This window comes from Mesoplodon densirostris, chromosome 8 (assembly GCF_025265405.1).
Source record: "Mesoplodon densirostris isolate mMesDen1 chromosome 8, mMesDen1 primary haplotype, whole genome shotgun sequence".
Lineage (NCBI taxonomy): Eukaryota > Metazoa > Chordata > Mammalia > Artiodactyla > Ziphiidae > Mesoplodon > Mesoplodon densirostris.
The window spans coordinates 64364206-64385605 of NC_082668.1; the positions used below are offsets into that span (position 1 = coordinate 64364206).

At 37.4% G+C, this 21400-nt stretch overlaps 1 protein-coding gene across 1 annotated transcript in view; it reads left to right on the forward strand.

Moving 5' to 3' along the window:
- ARHGAP15 (Rho GTPase activating protein 15) overlaps positions 1-21400 on the forward strand; it is a 591169-nt gene that overhangs the window by 351117 nt on the left and 218652 nt on the right. Inside the window, exon 9 of the mRNA XM_060106959.1 lies at positions 10254-10352. Coding sequence (XP_059962942.1) covers positions 10254-10352 — 99 coding nt within the window. The remainder of the gene's footprint in view (positions 1-10253; positions 10353-21400) is intronic.

The following is a 21400-nucleotide window of genomic DNA, read 5'->3' on the forward strand; positions in this document are numbered from 1 at the left end:
ATATTCAGGGATGGATAGATTGAATGGATGAATACAAAAATGCAGTAACATTCACTTGGTCAAACCATTCTCTTTAGTATTGTGATTCTGTGCACACACATATAAGGGGAGGGTGTGTGTGTGTATGTGTGTAATTTATGTATTGTGTTGCTCTGGGTAAGCAGAGGTAAGGAGAAGTATAGGGCAAAGTGTTGCCTAGGGGAGACAAATACAGAAAAATTTTATTCTCCTTGTTACATTTGGGTTAATAAACTCTTCACTTAAGATACAAATTCCTTCCTGACTAGTGGACCCACCAATGTGTCCATTGCATTAACTGGACCAAAATTGAGTTGAGATCTATTTTTAATGAGCTTAGGAGCTTAAAACAAGGGGCCAAAAAGTACTTCATAGAAGCATTGTTTGGGGTTGAGGGTGAAATGGTGAAATGTGGAGACGGCTGGAAGCCTGAAAAGGGAAGAAGGAGAAAACATGGAAAGGACTGGGGAAGAACTCACCATACTGTCTGGATGGCAGCTAGCCTGTCTCTGACACTCATCTTTGGGCCGATCTTGTCAAAGGATGCCACCCTTGCAGCCAACTGTCCAACATCTATTGGAAGCTGCAGACCCCAGCCTACCCTTGTTTGAGAAGATCCCCCTAGAGCCTAAGCCAGTTTCCTCCAGGCCAGTCTTTCCAGAGTAGACATTATCATTTTCCACCAGCGACTTTAAAGTCTGTTAGTAGATGAGATCCAAAAATATGAATAAACATGTGGGAGGAACTATACACAGAAGTGTATATACTTTAAATTCCTATTTATTTAGATTCCAAGCTACCTAAAAGTTAAAATAATTAAGCTTTTCCCTGTACTTGACTCTTAGGAGAAAAGAAATCACAAGTAAACAAGGCAATGAGAGAGATTTACTTTCAGTGTATATTAGAGACTCAACTGTGTATCAGCCCAATTTTTGATATCTGTGTAACAAAAAGCAATAGCTGATATTTTTAATCAAAGCCCTGAGGCATCATAAGACAATACGGTACCTTCCGAAGCACTTAAGACAGATTAAGTTCAGTGCTAGTGTTTTAGCATTAAACGTATTTTTCCGCATCTTAATTCAAAGACATAAGCCATCAGTAAACTATAGTTCTTAACTTAAATCACCTATTTCTCCAAAACTATTCAGTAAAGTTGTGGGAAAGTTATATGATGGGGGCTCATATAGTGGGTATTTTAAAGGTGAGGAAGAGAAAAATGTAAGAATGGAAGTGGAGAAAATACAAGAATAGAAATATGATTCCCTCATAAGCAATCTGAAAGTTTTGGTCTGGAAACCTACTCCCAAAAGGAAAACCAAATGTCACTTACAGTTTAAAATCAAAGATGAAATCAGTTAAATTGCTGAAATTACCTGTGTTGAGAATATTATTTTAGCCCTCCACTCTCCACTGCCCTGCCCTTGTAGCAACCTATTGGGAAATGATCTGCCCATGTGTGTGGCAGTCCAGAGGGAGAAAATTTCCAAGTGAATGCTACCTACTATGGAAGCTACATGGACTGTTTTTTTTCTCATTTCAACCCATTTTTTAGACAAAATCTCAACCCCATTGGACATTGTCTATTGGAACTTCAGATCTCGAGTAATTGATGAACAGAAGTCACTAGGACAGTACTGGTGGTGGAGGTGAAAATGCAAATAGCATCCTGACCCAGCTCTCAGAGTTACAAGGCAGTTGCTCTATTTCCTTTTTCTTATTTTGTGGATCTCCTGAGAACCTTGGATTAAACATCTCTAAGACTGGTCCCTCGCCTCCAGTAATTTCTTTGAGGAATTAACAAATTAATTTTTTTTTAATTTTTTATTTTATTTTGGAGTAGAGTTGATTAACAATGTTGTGTTAGTTTCAGGTGTACAGCAAAGTGATTCAGTTATAAATTACTTTTAGTTCTCAGTAAATCCTTTGAGTTTCCTCCTACCCCCATCCTTCACCATCATTTGAATAAATTTTTCTTTGCTTAAGATAGCCACAGTGGATTTTTTTTTCTATTGTAGCCAAAATCCTTGATGAATGTGCCTCCTTACCAAAATAATTATCCAATATGTGTGTGTGTCCAAACAGTTCAGTTTTTTGTTGTTGTTTTCTCTTCCCCTCTTTATTTCTTCATGTATGTAGTTCTAGGTAATTTGTTTTTCTTCTTTAAAATTCACTAGAGTGGCCTCAATAGGCCTCTGTCCTGAAAGCAGAATAACATCATTTTGAAAAGCATGTGGAGACTGTCTCCCTACGTAAATGATGATAACACCGTCACATTATTTGAACATTTAACTGCCTCTATTGAGTAGTTTTCCTCATAGTTTTGATTCATTTGGAATCTAACTGACAAGGATCCCATTACTGGGTGTTCTTTTCATTTTTTGTCAAAAAATATATAGCAGAGATGAGGGAGAATGAAGCTAATTTGTGATCTGGGAGGCTTAACCTGGTTATGCTGATGAACTAACTAAATCAGTCAAAAGTTTGAGAGCTTAAAGATTAAAAACCACCATTCCCTAGTTAAACTCTAATTCATTATGTAAACAACATGATTTGTAAGTGCAGTCATGTGGAAGGTCTATTTGTTTTTCTCACCAAAAGATGCTTTCAAAGAAAAATTACAGAAAATGGATTTTCTCCAACCAGTGTGTTGCCTGCCACCCCTGGTACAAGCGCTGAAGCAGGAGAACAAAGATGTAATGATCACACCAGCCAAGGCCATAGGCATTTGCAGAGCATTCTGAAAATATTGGCACCCCTAGCAAGAGGTGTTTTCTAAATACAAAAAGTTGTTAAGAGAGGAATAAAGGATTACCAGTGAGCCCACAGATGGGACTATAGATGGGGAGCCGGGAGCTCAGGGTTCTGGGATGGCTCCCTTTTTTGGAATGCCATAAGGAGGGGAAAAGCAGAAATAATCTTTAATGTTGTGCCAGCCTAGCAAGCATGGATGTTTAGGGGGCAAAAGCTAGGTCATCAATGCTTGCCAAGAAAACAAAACACCTTCTCTCTCCCTCCCCCTTACTTTACACGGTTTTAAGATAGAAGGTTCTGTGGTTCAAACACATTCCTATAATTGAATGGTCTTCCTTGGTGTATCAAACTCTGGACTGTATCAGAGTTACAGATGGGTGGCAATCCTACAACAGCCCCTAAATTGGACAATGATGTCTAAGCTAAATCTCTATTATTTACTTCCTTTGGATAGCACTTTTGACTTTGCAAAGTCGTTTCATGTATAACACCATCTCCTCCACGTTATATAATTCACCATGTAATGTTGAAGGCTAATGTTGTAGTCAAGTTGTTTTTTAGTTGTAATTGATAGAAACATATACAAACTGCAAACGTAGGAATGGAATTTATTGGACTACTTAACTGAAAAGTCCAAGGGACAAGGATAGCTTCAAGCATGACTGGACCTCTGGGCACAAAATGCTATCGAATCTTTATCTCCTCCATCCCTCAGCTATTTTCCACTCTGTTGGCTTAATTCTCCAGTATGTTTTCCCAGAATCTGGCAATATAACTTCTAGAAGCTTAGACTCATATCCTCATAGTTTACCAACTCCTATAGCAAGAGGGCTCCTCTTTCCCAGTAGCACTAAAAAAAAGAAGCCTCAGGATTTGCTTGCCCAGATCCAACTGGGTCATGTGTTCATGTCTGAACCGATAACTGCGGCCGGGGGAGGAAATGCATGTTCATCCCTGGAGCTGGAGCTGGTGAGGTCAGCACTACTCAAAATAAATGGCAGCAGAATGAGAAAGTATCATCCCCAAAGGAAAACCAGGGTGCTCTTACCGGAGGATAGAAGAATAGTTCCAGGGCCAGCAAAACCAACAGACGTACAACATACTCTTCCTAACCAGCATCATCTGTAACAGGGGGTCTCATTTAGTTATTTTCCCAAGGCTGGTCCTTTCTATTGTGATTGTAAGCCCTCTTTGAAACCTTGTAGACAATGCTGTATCCATGTGCTAACCAAATTTGTCTAGTTGCATTAAACTGAAATTCCCTCTAACTTCTAATGCACCTCCATGGCAACCATATATGGTGCCTAGGCATCAGGGAGTGAGAAGTTGAGGTGTGTCTGTTTCATTCACCTCTCTCTCTGCATATTAGCTTCAGTAACACTCATTCATTGCACATCACCATCTCCCCAAATGGCTGCTTTTGCCCTGCAGTGTCTAAATCTAGACAGCCTTTCAATTCAAATCCCTGGAGCAGGTAGTGTCTCTGATACCACCTCAGGCTGTAGTGTTCCAGTTCTAAAACTTTTGCAGGGCAAATTGCATTGACCCAGCTTGGGCCACATGACAACCTTTGATTCAATCAGGTTTACCTGGAAGGCTAGGTCCTTCTACTACAGAGCCATACCTTCTTGGGTAAGTATAGCCACTTTAAAGGCAGGATATAAGTGAGATGGAATTTTTTGACCTTTCTGGTAACTAGTGAAAGCAAACGTCTCCCTTCTATCTAATGAAGTTCAACATATCTAAGCTTTTTTTTCACCAGGGCCTTATTGGCAATCAGGGAGGGATTGTTTTCTCTCCCAGTGAGGGATTGCCTGCACTTACCTGGACCACCCAGTAAGTGGCAGTAGCACACCTCCCCCACCCCAGGCATTATAGCAACCGAAAGCAGCCAAAAGGGCACCTCACCCCCTCTAGAGCATTCTGGCAATCAGAAACACTCTGCAATCGAAATTCTCTCCTATCCACCCCAAATGAAAATCTTTCCCCAAGTCCCGTCTTTCCTTATAATTAGTGAATTCCCACCACTAAACTTCTAAAAAAGGGAGTCTATTTGCTATCTCTACTTCTTACCTTCTCTTCAAATCTTTACCACAAACATCTGCTTCTCAGTTTCATTCTAGGAAAGCCATTTTCCTTATGATCAGCAATAGTCTCTGAATTTCACCTGGATATCCCATCAGTGTTCTACTGTGTCTGAAATGCTATCCTAACTTCTAAATATCAATCTCTCTTTTCTTCTCCAAACCCTCAGTTTTCAGCATCTTAGTCTCCTTCAACCAAGCAAAAAACCTGAAAGTCCTCTTTGCCTGGTGGGTTGGCTCACCTCCTGCATCCAGTTTACAAATCCCACTGAATCACCCCATCTCTCCATTGTCTTAGTTCAGGTCCTTATCTTTTTTTTTCTCCCAGAGCCTGATGTTTTGTAACTATGGACAAACGACTCAATATCTTTGTGCCTGAGCTTTCTCTCCTATAAAATCAGGATGGTAATAGTATCTACCACCAAAGTGTTAAGGATTGTTATAAAGATTAAATCAGTTAAAATATATAAAGTACTTTGACCTTTGCCTGGCTAAATATATCTTCTCTATTTATTATTGAGCGCCCTTGCAATAGCACTAATCACATCATATTATAACTGGTTTTGAGAGCTGTTCTTCCCCCTACACTGTAGGAGATCATGCTTCATGGATCATTGCATCTTTAGGATGGAGCACACTGTCTGGACTATGGTGGGCATGTAATAGTAGCTATGGATGAATGTCAATCTTTGCATTCTTTACAATGCCCTGCATATGGTAGGTGCTTATGAAATATTTGCTGAATTGAATTAAATAGAATTGAATTGATCTGGAGAGAATACATAATAAGAAATGCCATAATATAACATAAAACATAATGAGTTTAAATTTTAAGGTGAGAGAAATTTCCTTTGAGACTCCTCCTTAGGGTTGACTCTAAACGAATGCATATTTCCACGTTCTAACCAAATTTAGATTTTTTTCTCTATTTATTTGCTCCCCAGTTTTGGTTTCCATGTCCTGTCACCCCTCTTTGTTTTCATTCTCACAGCATAGCTTAGATCACCAAAAATCCAGACTCCTATTATCATCTTTATCAGTAAGCTATTGCTGCCCAACAAACAAACATAGAATCTCAGTGGCAAACTGCAAAAAGCACTTATTTTTCATGTGTCTGTGGGTCAGATAGTTTAGGGCAAGCTTGAATGGACAGCTCTGCTTTAAGTTGTAGGTCTGACTGGACTTGTCTCCTCACTGAGGGTTGACCTCAGTTCTGTGCTATATGTATTTACTCTGGAGCCCAGACTGAAGGGGCAGCAGCTACCCAGGGAAACTCTTGTATTGGCAATAGTGAAGACGCAAGGAGATGAGTAGAAATCTGTAATGTGTCTGAAGGCCTCAGTCTTGAATTGACACATCATTTCTACACATGCTACGTTGTCCAAAGCAAGTCATATGGCCAAGCCCTATAGCAGTGAAATGAGGAAAATAAATGTTGCCCACGCTAGTGAGTTTACTACACAGTCAGATGGCAGAGGTGGTGAATGTATGAATCTAATTCAGAGAAGATGAGATGAATTCTCAATGATGATTAAATTTACCATAAGCCTATCCTGATTCTGGTCTTCCCAAGCAATCACATTAGCCTCTTAACAAATCTCTTTGTGTTCAGTCTTCCCCACGATCTGTGCCCCCAATTTGGTTATGAATCTTTTGGTTACAGGTGATAGAATACCCAGTTAAAAATTATTTATATTATATTTAATTATTTTTATATTCATATAACAGGAAGTCTAGAGAATGTGTTTTAGGATAGGTTTAAAAGTTCAACAATATTGTTGAGGTCTCAGGTTTTTGTACCTTATTTTTTAATCATGTTTAGCTTTTGTTTGCAAGCTTCTTGCCTCATGGTGACAAGATTGCAGCTGTAGCTCCAGGCATTGCATGATTGCACAGTGATGTTCAAAGCAGGAAGGAAGAAAGAAAGAATGTCTTCATATACCCCTCTCCGTTTATCAGGGAAAAAAATCTTCTCTTGTAGATTCCCAAGTCATGTTCCCTTACATTTTACCAACTAGAACTATCTAATTTAAACTAACTAAAGCTATAGGGGAAGCAGAAGTCAATGGAGAACATTTTCAGGTTCTGTCTTATGAGTGGACTTTAAAAACAAGAAAGAAGTTGGGAGGGGAATAGCGTGTGTATAAGAAATCGATAGTATTTGCACACTCTCAAATAATTACCTACCTGACTTAATATTTAGGACTCTTCATAACATAATCTTCATCTCCTTTTAAAGTTTAATACATCAAGATTTTTCTAAATAAGAAAGAGTGAATGTTTTCCTCAGCACACCACATTCTTCTCATCATTGATGTGTTTGTTTGCCTCTCCTCCATCTTCTCCAAATGCCCTTTTTGTCCTCTTTCTTACCTCTCCAATCTAAGTCTTACTTATCCTCGAGGATTCATTTCTTCTTTGGGAAGTCTTCCATGTGCACTCAAGGCTGTTCAGATTGCCCTGCCACATGCTCCCATTGCATCTGTTCTCCCCCAGGTATAGTATTTTTCACGATATGTTCTTACCTGTTTAGTTATATGATGCCCACACTAGACAAGAAACTTTTAGAGCATAGGAACTGAGTCTTGGTTATTGTATTACCAGTGCCATTCCTAGGTCCTGATGCAAAGCAGGCACTCAGAATTTTTTTTTTTTTTTTTTGGTAAATAACTGAGTGAATGAAACAGTAAATACACTAGAATGCCTTCATCTTCATCTTCCTGTATCTACCTATCAGAAGAAAAAATAAATAAACAAACAAAAGAAACCTCTCTCCAGATTTTAACACCACTCCATTCAGGAATCTATCTTTTTGGAATGATCTGCATCTCACAAACTTCCCTCCACTCTGCCCCCACCAAACACCGCATCTGCACTACATGACACAAAAAACTCGATACTATAGAGCATCCTGCTTAGCACTGAGTACCTTTTATGATACCTGTTATAGTCTATTTTTTATATTATTTGACTATTTCTTTCAGCCCTACAGTATTATGACTTCTTGATATCTTTTTCACAACCTAATATGCCTACTTCATCACTACAAGTATAGAAGATAATAAATATTTGTGAAATTCATTTGAATTATGATTACTATTAAAGGATTTTCTACTCTATAACAATTCCCCCTGACTATAACCTCTGGCCAAATTAAATGATCAAATCTGAAGTTTTGGATTATTTTTCTTAAGTAATATTTTATTGTATCCTTTCTTATAGTGGTGACTCACTGTTTTTGAACAAATCTTTGTTACTTGACCAGCTATTCAAAACAAATACCTATGATTATTTCCCACTTCTCTACACTATCTTACTGTGTTTATCTTCTTCCTCTCTCTTGCAGAAAATGCACATTTCCATATTGAAGTACATTATTATTGGTGTTTTAGCCTTAATTCTTTCCCTCTCTGCTAAGTTCTCAATTCAAGCCATCACCTTTTCTGAGAAATGGATGAAAATCGTGACTTTCTTGAAGTCTCACCACAGTCCATGTTGACTACCCCTTTGTAATAATGCATCGTTTAGCATTCTGTTATGCTGCATTTTATATTTTTCTCCCCACTTCTGCTAAAAATATGTTTTAAATGCATTGTAGACCTCCACTGATGATTAAGATGCTGTCTTACAGTCAATAATTCAATAAATATTTATTGAACTTCTAATGTATGCCAAACGTGTCGAGTTACTGGGGATCCAGTAATAAAGGAAATAGGAATAGTCCTTACTCTCCTGGGCTTTGCATTCTAAGCAAGGGAAGCAACTAACCAGTAAACATATCAATCTAATATATCAGGTGGAGAAAAGTGCTCTAAGAAAAGTAAGGTGGGGCAGCATGGAGAGTTCTCTTGGCAGTGGTTGCCAGGTTTTATTTAAAGGTGGATAGGAAAGGCTACAATAAGAAGGTGACATTTGATCAGAGAGCTAGGGCAGTAGAGCTCCATGCAGAGGAAATAATAAGTGCAATGTCCCTGAGGCAGAACATGAATCAGCAACGTCAACAGAGTGGTGGCAGGCAAGTGATGAGCGGGAGAGAGTAGAGAGGAAGCAAATGAAATCAGTTAATTGGTGGAAGGTCAGGTCGTTTACTGCCTTGGAAGTGATGTTAAGGAATTGGATTTCATTCTGTGCGAGAGGGGAAGCCCTTGAACCTACTAAATATTTGCTTCATTATCAGTAATCAGCATCTATGCTGTTTAAAAAGGTTCTGGAAATGGATGGTGGTGATGGTTGCACACCAATGCACATGTACTTAATGACACTAAACTGTACACATAAAAGTGGTTAAAATGGACACTTTTATGTTATATATATTTTAACACAGTTTTAAAAAATCTTTGTGTGAATACCATGGACCCACATTTGTGCTAGGCACTGGTGACCGTAAGAACATATAAGCAATGCAGCACTCAGAATCTGCTTTGAGAAAATACATTCCATATATTATAAGTGTAAATACACAATGCAAGGTAGCATAAATCATGTTCCAAATGAGAGGGCTAGGCTAGAATTTCACAAAGTGTGTTCTGGGAAACATTAGTCTGGAGAGATGCCCTTTGAAATAAAAGGATCTTACTCAGATAAGTTTGGGAAATAATGCATCCTCCAGTCCCGCCTGGAGATTCCCAGTGCACACTGGCATAACACAGGCTCTAAAAATAAGTACACATGAAAGAAACCTGTTTAACTTTGTTTAACCCAATGTGGCTAAACCATTTTGATTACAGGCTTTTTCCCCCACATCGCCTATTAACATCCTGAAGAACTGGTATTCCAAAGAACCTATGTTACAGGAGACATAAAGCTGAGATAGGAAGGATAGAGTTTATGGAGAAAGAGCCATCTGAGCTGAGCCCTAAAAGAAAGGGGATACTTAGATTAGAGCAGAGGAAGGGCATTCAAGGCAGGAGAGATGTGAAGAAATTCACTTCAAAGTAAGTCTCCGGGAACTTGCTTTCTTCGAATATCATTGAGCCACAGGGTGAATCTTCTACATATACTAACAGCATCATAATTTTGATAACCATTGACAAATTTGTTCTCAAACACTAAGACCCTAACTCGCTAAGATTAATTATTTTATAGAAGTTTTCTTAATTCCTTGTCATTATCTTATAGACAACAAAGTTAAGCCCAGAGAGACTATAAATTACTCAGTCATCCCTGCCTAATCGATGGCAGAGTGTTAGTTTTCTTTCTCTGGGGCCGGAGTCCTGTTCCACAGAGAAGGGAGTTAGGGTCTTTGTATGTCTGCAATAGACACTTTGGAATTAAAGCAAAAAATCGATTCCTATGCAAGATGCAGATTTCATCATTCAGTGGATATGGAAACAGAATCAAATTAAAGAACAACGCAAGCTTGGATTTTAATGAAGCTCATCTTTGTTTCTTTTGCAGATCAAATTTTTGGCTCTCATCTGCACACAGTGTGTGAACGTGAAAATTCCACAGTTCCGTGGTTTGTAAAGCAGTGCATTGAAGCTGTCGAAAAAAGAGGTGGGTAACTGAATATACAGCAATTTCCCCCAATACTGTACCCTCTACACAACCAGTGCTCAAGTTAACAGCACTGACAAGCTATGAAATTAAAACTTGACTTTTGTTAATCAGTTAAGAGGATCAAGTTTCTTATTAACTTCAGTTTGTTTTCACAGTAGGGACATCAATAATTCCCACTAATGTTCTTTTTTTAATATTTTTTTCTGTCTGACATGTTGTTGATTCAATTGCAAACTTCTTGTTTTCTCGCCAGTGATAAAACATTCATAAAATATCAGCACTCACAGTGTTAGAACCCTCCTAACATTCATGCTGGTAGATTTTGTGCCAGAACATATTTTGGTAAGCCCCCAACATTACCCAAGTGAAGCAAACAGCGTTTCTACTTGCACATGGTGATATTCCATCTTCCACGTGTATCTGTTCAGCACAGAATATGCCTAACTGGTTTTCCTGGAACAATTAACAGACACACCTCCAGTGTTAAGATGACCTTTGATTCCTATATTTCAATATTCTGTTTTTCATTTGAAATTATTTTATCTTACTAAGGGGAACAAAACAAAACCCATTTGACTCATCATTTCTATGCTAGTCTATCTGAGGGGTGTTTTTCCTTCAGACTGTGACTTTATTCATTCAAGGTCATTTTCCCTGAAAGATACATACAGTAGGTGCAGAATCTCAAAAAATATATTGTATAGAAATGTGAAGCTTCATCACCATCTGTTACAAGTTTACAACATATTCCCAGGATCTAGGGGAATATATATCATGTAAAAGACAGAGGTGTTTCCAGAAAAAGGATTGGTGAATCTATTCCCCTTTTCAGCTCCCAGTCTCTTAAAACAATAGAACCAAGGGAAGAAATCTTTACCAAGTTATCTGCTAGGGAAAAGCCATTTTAATTATCTCGATGTTACCTGGCTTTATTATAGAAACATAATAAAAATGGTCTGCAATTTCCAGCTCCTGGAAATTCATACTTTGATTATACTGTAAGGACAGCCTTGGGATCCTATTATTCCCATATCAGTAGGGAATGAGAGAATAACAAGAAGGGGATGAGTGGGTAGAGAAAGTGGATAAAGTGAGCAGCTTTGGGGAAAAGCATATCAACACATCAGAGAGAAGAGCTGAGGGTTCAAAGAGAGCGTAGAAAACAGTAAAAGCAGAATGAACACAAGGAGAGGTATCTGTGAGCAATGGAATCAATTGGAGTTTAGAGAGAAATGTCTTTTTATTGTATGTTGCAATCTCATTTAATTTTATAGGTACATATTTTAGGAATAAATATTATTTAATAAGTACTTAAAGCCAAATGGATCACTGAAAATGTTATAATGCTATTATTGCTAATAGTTAAATTATCATCATTTTCAGGAAATCTTCATTCTCTTATAAATACTCAGCATTGATGGTGTGAGCACTGTTATATTAGAGCAAAAATCCAAATAGGACTTTGGGGGAAGCTGTACATAATAAGATGTGTGCACATAAAAAAAGGGTACTATAACTCTCTATTTATGTACATACCCCAGGCAAAATGAAAACTCTGCTAGATATAGCCTTGTGGCATGCAAACACCATGGTATTGCAGAATAGAAAATGCCCATAAATAGAAACTGTATATTTTGTTCATGGTATTTTGTTGGTGATTTTTAATAAAATAAGACAATGTATTTTCTGACAGGGGCAATCATATTTGGCATTATATTTCATTGTCCCAATGTTTACTCTTAAAATGAATTTGTAGATTCAGCACTGAACAGGCACTAATCACACATATGATTATTAAAATAATTCCTAAGTGTTTTAATGAAACTCAAAGACTGCAATTCCATAAAGCAACTGATAATTCAAAGCATTTTGGCAATGTCAGCTTAAAGGAACTGTATGGAAATGTTCAACAAAAATTCAGAGACACAAGGTAAACCTCTCACATCACTGCAGTATTTACAAGTGTGTGCTTTTGATTTTATTTTTCTATGATCATTTTGTTGGATTAATATTCTTACATTGATATGCCAATTCTATTTACTCAAAGTGTTGTTTTTACTAAATTTTGGCATAAAGCACCTCAGGACAGAAATAATTTATGTGAATCTAAGTCCAATGTTTATGCAGGCTTCTGATGACATTTTATGCTGGGGTTGTTGTTAGGAAGTAGCATATAAAGGTGCCAAGTCTCTCAGCATGGCTGGACTCTGCATATCTAGAGCCCTCCTTCTAATGGCCAGATCCTCTTCCAGCCAAGATACTTAACTGCAGAGTCATGGGAAATGCTTATGGACCAGTTATGGGAAAGGCACTTTTAATGAAAACTGTGTGTTTACTCTCACAGTCTTAGGAAAATGGTCTCAATCCTCACTACAGCAGCACGTCAGCTGTTATAAAAAATACTTGTTTTCTTTCTCTCTTTTTTTCTTGAGGTTATTTTCCCCACCTTAAAAAAATAATTTACAAAATGTAGCTGGATTTTTTTAATGCTTCTTACATGCTTGATTTCAAATGAAACAACACCAGGAAGGCATTTCTCACCATTTATTCATTCATTCCTCCATTCATTCATTCATTCATTCAGTTAGTTACTTGCACTTGGCAGAGCCAATTTGCCCATGCTCCTCTAGTCTCCACAGGGAAATCCTACCCAGCCCTTGGCACAAGATACATTCTCTATTCATCCCTGGTAAAGTGGTATTAGTTACATTTTAAATTTTGCATCTCTTGGACATACCTAGAAAGAAATCTCTTAGTGAGCCAAATGTAACCAATTTAGCGAATCACTTGTTTAGTATGTTTCCTTATCTTGATTTGGATTTCCTTTATTCCTCTAAACCACCAGAGCATTCTCCTTCTTACCAACTATTATAACTAGATTAAAGTTATTTCTGTGGTTTCTGACATTGTCTGCTCGGCCTAGAAAACATACAGATAACTTGGAGGGCAAACTGTAAAGGAGTGTGTTAGTCTTTAAAGCTTTTCCAAGTGGTTCATTCTCCCTTGCCTTGCCTTTACAGTTTTAGATTATATATATATATATATATATATATATATATGTGAAATCATAAGCAGCCAATGAAAAATTCAACTTATGTTTCTTCTTACAGAGCAGTTTCTGCAAAAATATTGAATTATTGTTCAGCTAATGCTCAATACATATGGTAAACTGACTAAAAGCAGGAGATCATCTGATACTTTTTTGAGGTCTGGGGGGACAGGCCTGGAGAGGATAACATTGTGACACACTGGTGGTATGTAGATCTAAACAGGGAGAAGTCCAGTTTTCAGTGCTTTATAAAATACTTTCTGTAGTTTATGATGACCTCAAAGGTGTATAGAAATTGCTTACTTAAAAATAGGGTCACCTGTATCACTTAGAGACAAGGACCTAGGAGACATGAACTAAACAAAGTACTAAACTGGTATAATTAGTACTGAGACCTTAATCCATAGTTTTAATATGAAAACTATGTAACTGACTGACTACTCTCTGTGAAGGCCAGTTACTGATATTTGGAAAGAACGGCACACAGTGTGTGCGGCATTGTAAACACTCACTGAAGTAACACACTAGTGTTTATTGCATTTTGGCAGTAAGTAGCTATTCAGTACCTACTCTGTATCATTCTCCATACTACCAGCTGAGAATATAGAGCAGGTATACATTAAGCAAACTGTGAAAGTAAAGAATAGATATTGTGCTAAGAGAAAGAACAACCACTACAGTAATAATAAAAAAAAAAACAATAGAAGAAGTTTGTCAGCTTAAAAATGGCATAATAGGGGATGGGGGAAATGGAAAGATCTTGGTCAAAGGGCATAAGGTTGCAGTTATGCAGGATGAATAAGTCTAGAGACCTACTATACAAGCATGATGAACAGAGTTAACAATACTGTGTTGAATACTGAAAATAAGCTAAGAGAGTAGATTTCAGATGCTCTTGTCACAGACAAAAATTGGTAGTTATGTCAGGAGATGGTATGTTAATTAGTTGGTCATTTTGCTGTGTATATCAAATCATCATGTTGTACACCTTAAATATATACAATTTTGGGGCTTCCCTGGTGGTGCAGTGGTTGAGAGTCCGCCTGCCGATGCAGGGGACACGGGTTTGTGCCCCGGTCTGGGAAGGTCCCACATGCCGCAGAGCAGCTGGGCCCATGAGCCATGGCCGCTGATCCTGTGCGTCTGGAGCCTGTTCTCCGCAATGGAAGAGGCCACAGCAGTGAGAGGCCCGCGTACTGCAAAAAAAAAAAAAAAATATATATATATATATATATATATATATGTGTGTGTGTGTATATATATATATAATTTTTATTTAGAATATATTTTTAAGTGACATTATAAACCCTGAATAATAAAACACATACTCTTCTGGTTTTAGCCTCCTGATAAGACCATAAGTTTAATTACAGCCTATTTCCCAGGTTATTTTCTTGACACATTGTGACAGCACAGTACAAGGAGTCACTTGGTGTGAGATACCCAAAAGAACATGCCATAAATGATGAACCAGTCCTTTTTCTACACAACAATACAATACATTGCCAAAGACTTCCTTTATATAATAATGGAGTTAACTAAATGAATGAACACGTTTCTACACTAAGTGTATTTTTATGCATTGAATATATTTTTGTTTGTAAAGGAATAGGGCTAATTTTAAAACAATTTTTAAATTACATTTGGATTGGCATTCATCCTTTGGAATATGGTTTAACAACTCATTCTTCCTCCATGATTCCCAGTTCTGATTATTATGCCCCTGAACTATTTGACAACATTAAAATGATACCTAGAGATCTGTTGCAAACAATGTGTACACACTCAACACCACTTAACTGTACACTTAAAAATGGTTAAAATGGTAAATTTTATATTATATGGTTTTCTTTACCACAGTTAAAAATCAGTGATACCAGGTCTTCCAAATTTGATGATTCCACCTATAAGCTACTTTGCAGAATGCCTCAGCAGATGCTAACCGACAATTTTGCTCTTTCTTTTTTCTGGAACACAAAATACTATGACAAGAATGATACACAAAATTACATATTTGACTTGGTGCCTAAAAGCCACCCTGGGATCCATAACCTTGCTTAAAGATTTAAGAAAGACCTTTAGTCTACTTCTGAGAAGGTCCTTAGCCTCAAAAACTTTATCTCTCTACTTGACTTCTTAGCAGCTGTTATATTTTTTTGCCGTCGTTTGTTTGACAGGATCCAGTTATAGGTTCCGATGTCTGTTTAAAGAAACAAGGAGGCTGTTGGCTTTAAAATTCCTTCATTGCTTGTGTGATCAGCATTTTCCCAGGCTTTTCTACATAGTTTGCCAAGCAAAGGGACTGACCTTTTGTAGCAAACACTTTTTCATTTCAAAATGCTCACTTTGATTTTTGTCCCATTTTATGCTCATTCCAAACTGTTTACAACCCACTAAAAATGACTGTGAATTATATGTTTGTGTAATGGATTCCTTTTGTGGTCAGAGTGGAATGTTTACTTTGAACAATTAGTTATCTTTGGGTAGATTATAGCAACTTGGAAAAAGAATGGCTAAGATTATTATTATACCTTAACTGTTTCTTTTTGGTAATTCAGCTGTTGTTACGTGAAGTTTGAGAGAAAGACACATTAAGAATCCCATGCCATTATAAATGAAATCTATTTCTCTAATTGTGTCAATATTTATTTAGATGTATTTATTAATATCATAAGAAGGTAAGGTTATACACCTACACAGGAGTATACTTACCGAGTCATGAAAATTCAGAACAAGGACTATACATAAATACATGGGTATTTACTATTATATATAGTGCATGCCTTGCTTAACATGTACTTGCAAATTAAGTAAGGCATGCCCATGTACGTACTTATTATAAAAACAACAGGCAAGATTCAGTGCACCAGTCTGCCTCTTGAGATTCTACCAAGTGTTCACTTGCAAAAATAAAACTACATAGTCTATTCCCATTGCCTGATGATCTAGGCCCCTGAAGGGCAGATCGTAATGCCTTCCCTAGACAAGCTCTGCTCCCAGTTCTGCTAATTTTGTCCTGTTCATTCTTTCCCACTTTGGGATAATCTATTATAGTTGGATCCAGGCACGCACCAAAGGCTGATACTTCCATGAAGAATGTGCAATTTGTACTGTTTAGTTTGTGACGAGATTCTTGAAAACTTGTATGATTCTATCTTGTTCCAGAGGGACTTCTGCTTGCTAGTTTTAAAAGCAGTGAATAAAAAAAAAAAAAAAGTAACAAAAACAAAACAAACTGATAAAAATGACATGCTCAAAAAATAAAATCAAGAGTTCAAGATAAGCACTATTCCTTTTTCCCCAGAGAATATTTGTGGACTGAACAAAAATGTTTCTAAGAGCACTGACCTATGTCTTCCTTTTTTTTTAAGTGCTTGCTTTTTATGCCTAAAGTTAGGTATCCACATGCGTTTACAATAGCAATGATCCTCCAAGAAACTCCGTGAAAGTTTACAGCAAATGTTCCTTAGTTTTTACTTCTGAGTTAAAATCAAGTCCAGTTTAGCGTTTTTGGTGTTTTATGTTTTGTTTTAATGCAACCAATGACAGCCACCTTCCTGACAGCAGTAGTCTTGTGGGTCCAAGTTGGAATTGGCTCTTTGGGGTAGTCATGCTGGGGCCTCTGTGTCTGTAAGAAAGCCACATTCAGGGCTAGAGGGGAAGACAAAATCAAAAAAGAGTAAACAGGAAACAGCCAGCGAGAGTATAAAAGAGAAACTGGGAAAAGACAACCAAAAGAAATCAGAGATGACAAGGTGGAGAGAGAGAAAAAAGCTGTGTTTTGCAATTTAGAAAACAAATATGGATAAAAGAACTTGCTTGTGAGGTCTGTAATGAAGAGAAGGCAGACTATTGCACCAGTTACCATCTCTGCCATAGTTACCTAATGCCTACTTCCCTGTTCCAGAGAAATATACTACTGTTCCAGAAAACGCTTGACAGTTAAATCTTGCCATGAATGTTCACAAATTCTGAATGTTCACAAATTCTGTGTATAGACATGGCTACGAATTAATTCACTGTACTTATTAGTGACATTTAATGGAGTTTATCTACATTGAGCAATACACAACAGTCTTATTATCAAAAAAAGAGAGCTTAGGTCTAACAGAAGTTAACAGAGAAATGCATGTGCAGTTCAATAACCAGAAAGGCTATCTAACGTATCCAGCAATGTGGCTCTGGTCAAATCAGTCAGCGGATATTCCCACACTTTTGAGTCCAGAATGCATACGAATAAATAATGTCTCTTCCTAGATAAAGCCTGAGTCTAATTTCCAACCTCTGCCCCCACTCCCACCCCCTTTCTAAAGTTTAGGTTCTTAACATATTTTTCCCTTGGAGTCAGTTGGAAGGAAACAGAGCCAAAATTAATACCCTAGGAAATTAGCCTTTTGTTGTGGATGGAGGATTTAAATAATGCAACACCTCAACATGTCAAGATGCAGTACTCTAAATTATCCTTTAGTGGTGCCATTTATATGATGGGAGTTCTGGGTCTGGGAGTTTTGTCCATTATAAACCCCAATATTCAGAAGTTAATAGTTCAACCATAAAAATAATCTTGGCTGAAAGTTGGCAGGATGTTTAAGCCTGAAAGCAAGTGTTTACAAAATTTGAAGGAAAAAAATCACATGCTTTTGGAAAGCTTTCAAGTTTTTACAAAATGGGAGTAATAGTGATAATAATACTGCTAATAATAAGGCAGTTAGAGATTTTCAGATATTTGTTGCCTTGGGATTCAAAAATGGATTTGTAGTTTTTAAATAATTTTTTTTATTCTTGTTGCATAATGTGAACCAATTGATTAAAAAGTAAATTATCAACACTTTCACAAGAGTGTCACTTTATTTTTTGAATTCGTCTATTCTTTATTGGTTGAACAAAAATATATACGTTATATTTTTATAGGCATCTCCCTAGAGCTTAAAAATGTATGATAATTGAGAAGTCTTAAGTTAATTCAGGAAACTATGAATAAGACCAAAATTTTATACTCTTTTGTGGGTTTCCTAATGAATAACATTCCCTTTCTAAATGCCTAGAAAAAATTGCCTTTTCCAAAGAATTTTCACACTTTCAGATGAAGTGTGTCCAACTTAAGCATTAATCATTAATCTGTGTATACTGTAAAAGAGACATACAGATTCCAGGAGAAATAGTTGCATTGGTCTGCATAATAGAATGTGGCATATTTTCCTCTACAGGATGTTTTAAAGTAATTTACTCATCTCCTTAATAGATTCGTGTCTTAGAGATTCTTCTGAACTCTATGAGAGGTTATCTTATAGTCTAATGGGCTGTTGAGTTAGAAATGTTCTTCCTGGGTTTAAATAATCTTTTCTTTGCTAGTTTTATTCCTTTTGCCAAATTTTATACTCTTCAAGCCACTTCTATTTTCAATTCAGAAACAAACAAACAAACAAACAAACCAAGGGCAGGATACTTTGAAAAGAAAAACTGACCGTGCAAAACCAAAATAAGTCTGAAATGATACTGCTGGAAGAGTTCTTGAGGTTTTAGTAGACTATAGACCCAAAATGTAAAGTCATATTCTTTTTAAGGAAATAAGAATGCCCTGAGATGTAGGGTGAAAGCACCACTTATAGAAGAAAAGTATTTAAGACATCACCTTCAGTACATTGTGTGCTCCTTCCTATAGGGAGCATGGATTTATTTTTAACTCTTCACATAGTGCCTTGCACATGATGAATTCTCAATAAATGATGAAAAGATGGTTAAATTACATTCAACATTGTTTAAATCTTCATTGGAAAGTTGCACTCCATTACTACACCTGCAAATGGTTGAAAATAAAAAGATGAATGACCAGCAGTTGTTGGTTGAAGGGAGCTACAAGATGTGCAGAGAATAATGTAGCTTGCAAATCTTTCTTTTAAACATTTAAACCATTTCTGACGGTATTATATTATACTCTAAATGACATCATTCTTTCCCACTGATACTCAGTTATGCTAAACATTCGAAGTTATGTTTACTTTAAGATTTTATGCTCATCAATTTTTGGAAAGCACGTTTAAGTTCAGCAGCTAATAGAACATCCATTCTCATTTCATCAGAGGAAGTCATATCCCACTAGGCATTATTTCAACACCAATAGCCTGCCGTTTTTAATTAAGTAATTGAATGGTAACTATGACTTGTAAGTGACATGTCTGAGAATGGTCAGGCATAGGCTCAAGTCCCATAACCACACAGAAAGTTGAGCACCACATCTTTTCCTTTAATTCAGACTTGGAATACCATGCTGGTGCTCCTCTGTGTTAGTTTACTTCCCTGTGAATATCTCACCTTCCTGATTTAGTGTTTCTTTTCTATGTAAATCTTAGGAAATTCTTAGTTTGAAGATAGTTTTTTGAGTTTACAGATTCTGTCAAAGAATTTGAAATAAGAAAGATGGTCAACGACACAGACCTATCAATTTGAAACTAATGAACAGAGGATACCAATCCTCTACATTCTGACATGGTTTTGCTACTGGATATTGATTTCATTTTCTCCAAAATATACTTCACAGCAGAAAAAAGTTAAACTCTGCTGACACTATCAAAAGTTCTATAAAGACTTAGAGTACACCAGTGTCATTAAAAGAGGACTATTGCCTTTCTTGTTTTAAACATAATGCTCTTCTTGTTATGTTTTGCACTTTTGACAGTTTGGGCTAACTTAACTCTTGAGTGTCCCTACAGAGTGGTGAGACACCCAACAGCACTGTAATCACTGTGGTAAATTTTCTTTACTTTTGTCTTAAAGGTGAGCAGTTGGCATGTATGTGAAATTGCATAGCATAATATTGGAGCCTATGTGTCTGGCCTAGAGTTTGACAGCATAAAAACACGCATTTCCTCTGGATTTAATTCTTGACTGACATTTCATGCTACTCATTCTCTCAGTGTGATCTCAATGCCCCTAAAGCTTCAATGATTCCTTCAATGACTTTAAAGTTCCTAAACGGGCATGACTCCTCAAGCTACTTTTTTTTTTTTTTTTTTTTTTTCCGGTATGCGGGCCTCTCTCACTGTTGTGGTGTCTCCCCTTGCGGAGCACAGGCTCCGGACGCACAGGCTCAGCGGCCATGGCTCACGGGCCCAGCTGCTCCGCGGCATGTGGGATCCTCCTGGACCGGAACATGAACCCGTGTCCCCTGCATCAGCAGGCGGACTCTCAACCACCGCGCCACCAGGGAAGCCCTCAAGCTACTTTTTTATACTCAGACCTGAGGTCCAGGAACAACCCTTTTTTAAAGTTTTTCCCTGGCATTCCAAATTCAACTTTTTTTTTTTTTTTTGGCTGTATGCGGGTCTCTCACTGTTGGGGTCTCTCTCGTTGCGGAAGACAGGGTCTGGACGCACAGGCCCAGTGGCCATGGCTCACGGGCCCAGCCGCTCCGCGGCATGTGGGATCCTCCTGGACCGGGGCACGAACCCGTGTCCCCTGCATCGGCAGGCGAACTCTCAACCACTGCGCCACCAGGGAAGCCCCCAAATTCAACTTTTTTAAACTGAACTTATAACTTTCCTCAACAAACCTTCTATTCCTCCTTTAGTCTTTAATTCAGTCAGTGGATTCATGACTATTTCCCCATTGCCCTAAAAAGAAATTCATTGGACATCTTAAATTCTTCTCTCTCATTCTGTACAGCATCTTTCATCAGATCTAATGATCTGTACTTTTTTACTATCTCTTGAATCTGATTCTTCCTCTCACCTCCCATGGCCTTAATTGTGCTCCCATAATTTCTTTTGAGATAAACCCTCTAATTGATATCACTGCCTTTGTTCTTATTTCTTCCCAGGCCATTCTTCTCCATGCTGCCAAAATTATCCCTCTTAAATATAAATAGGATTATATTATCCCTTCTGAGAACCTTCCCATCAGGATAAACAAAATACCATACTAGTTATTACCATAAAAAGGAGAAGCATATGACCTCTGTCTACTCTCCAGCTTTATAACCCCATAAACGGCTTCCTAT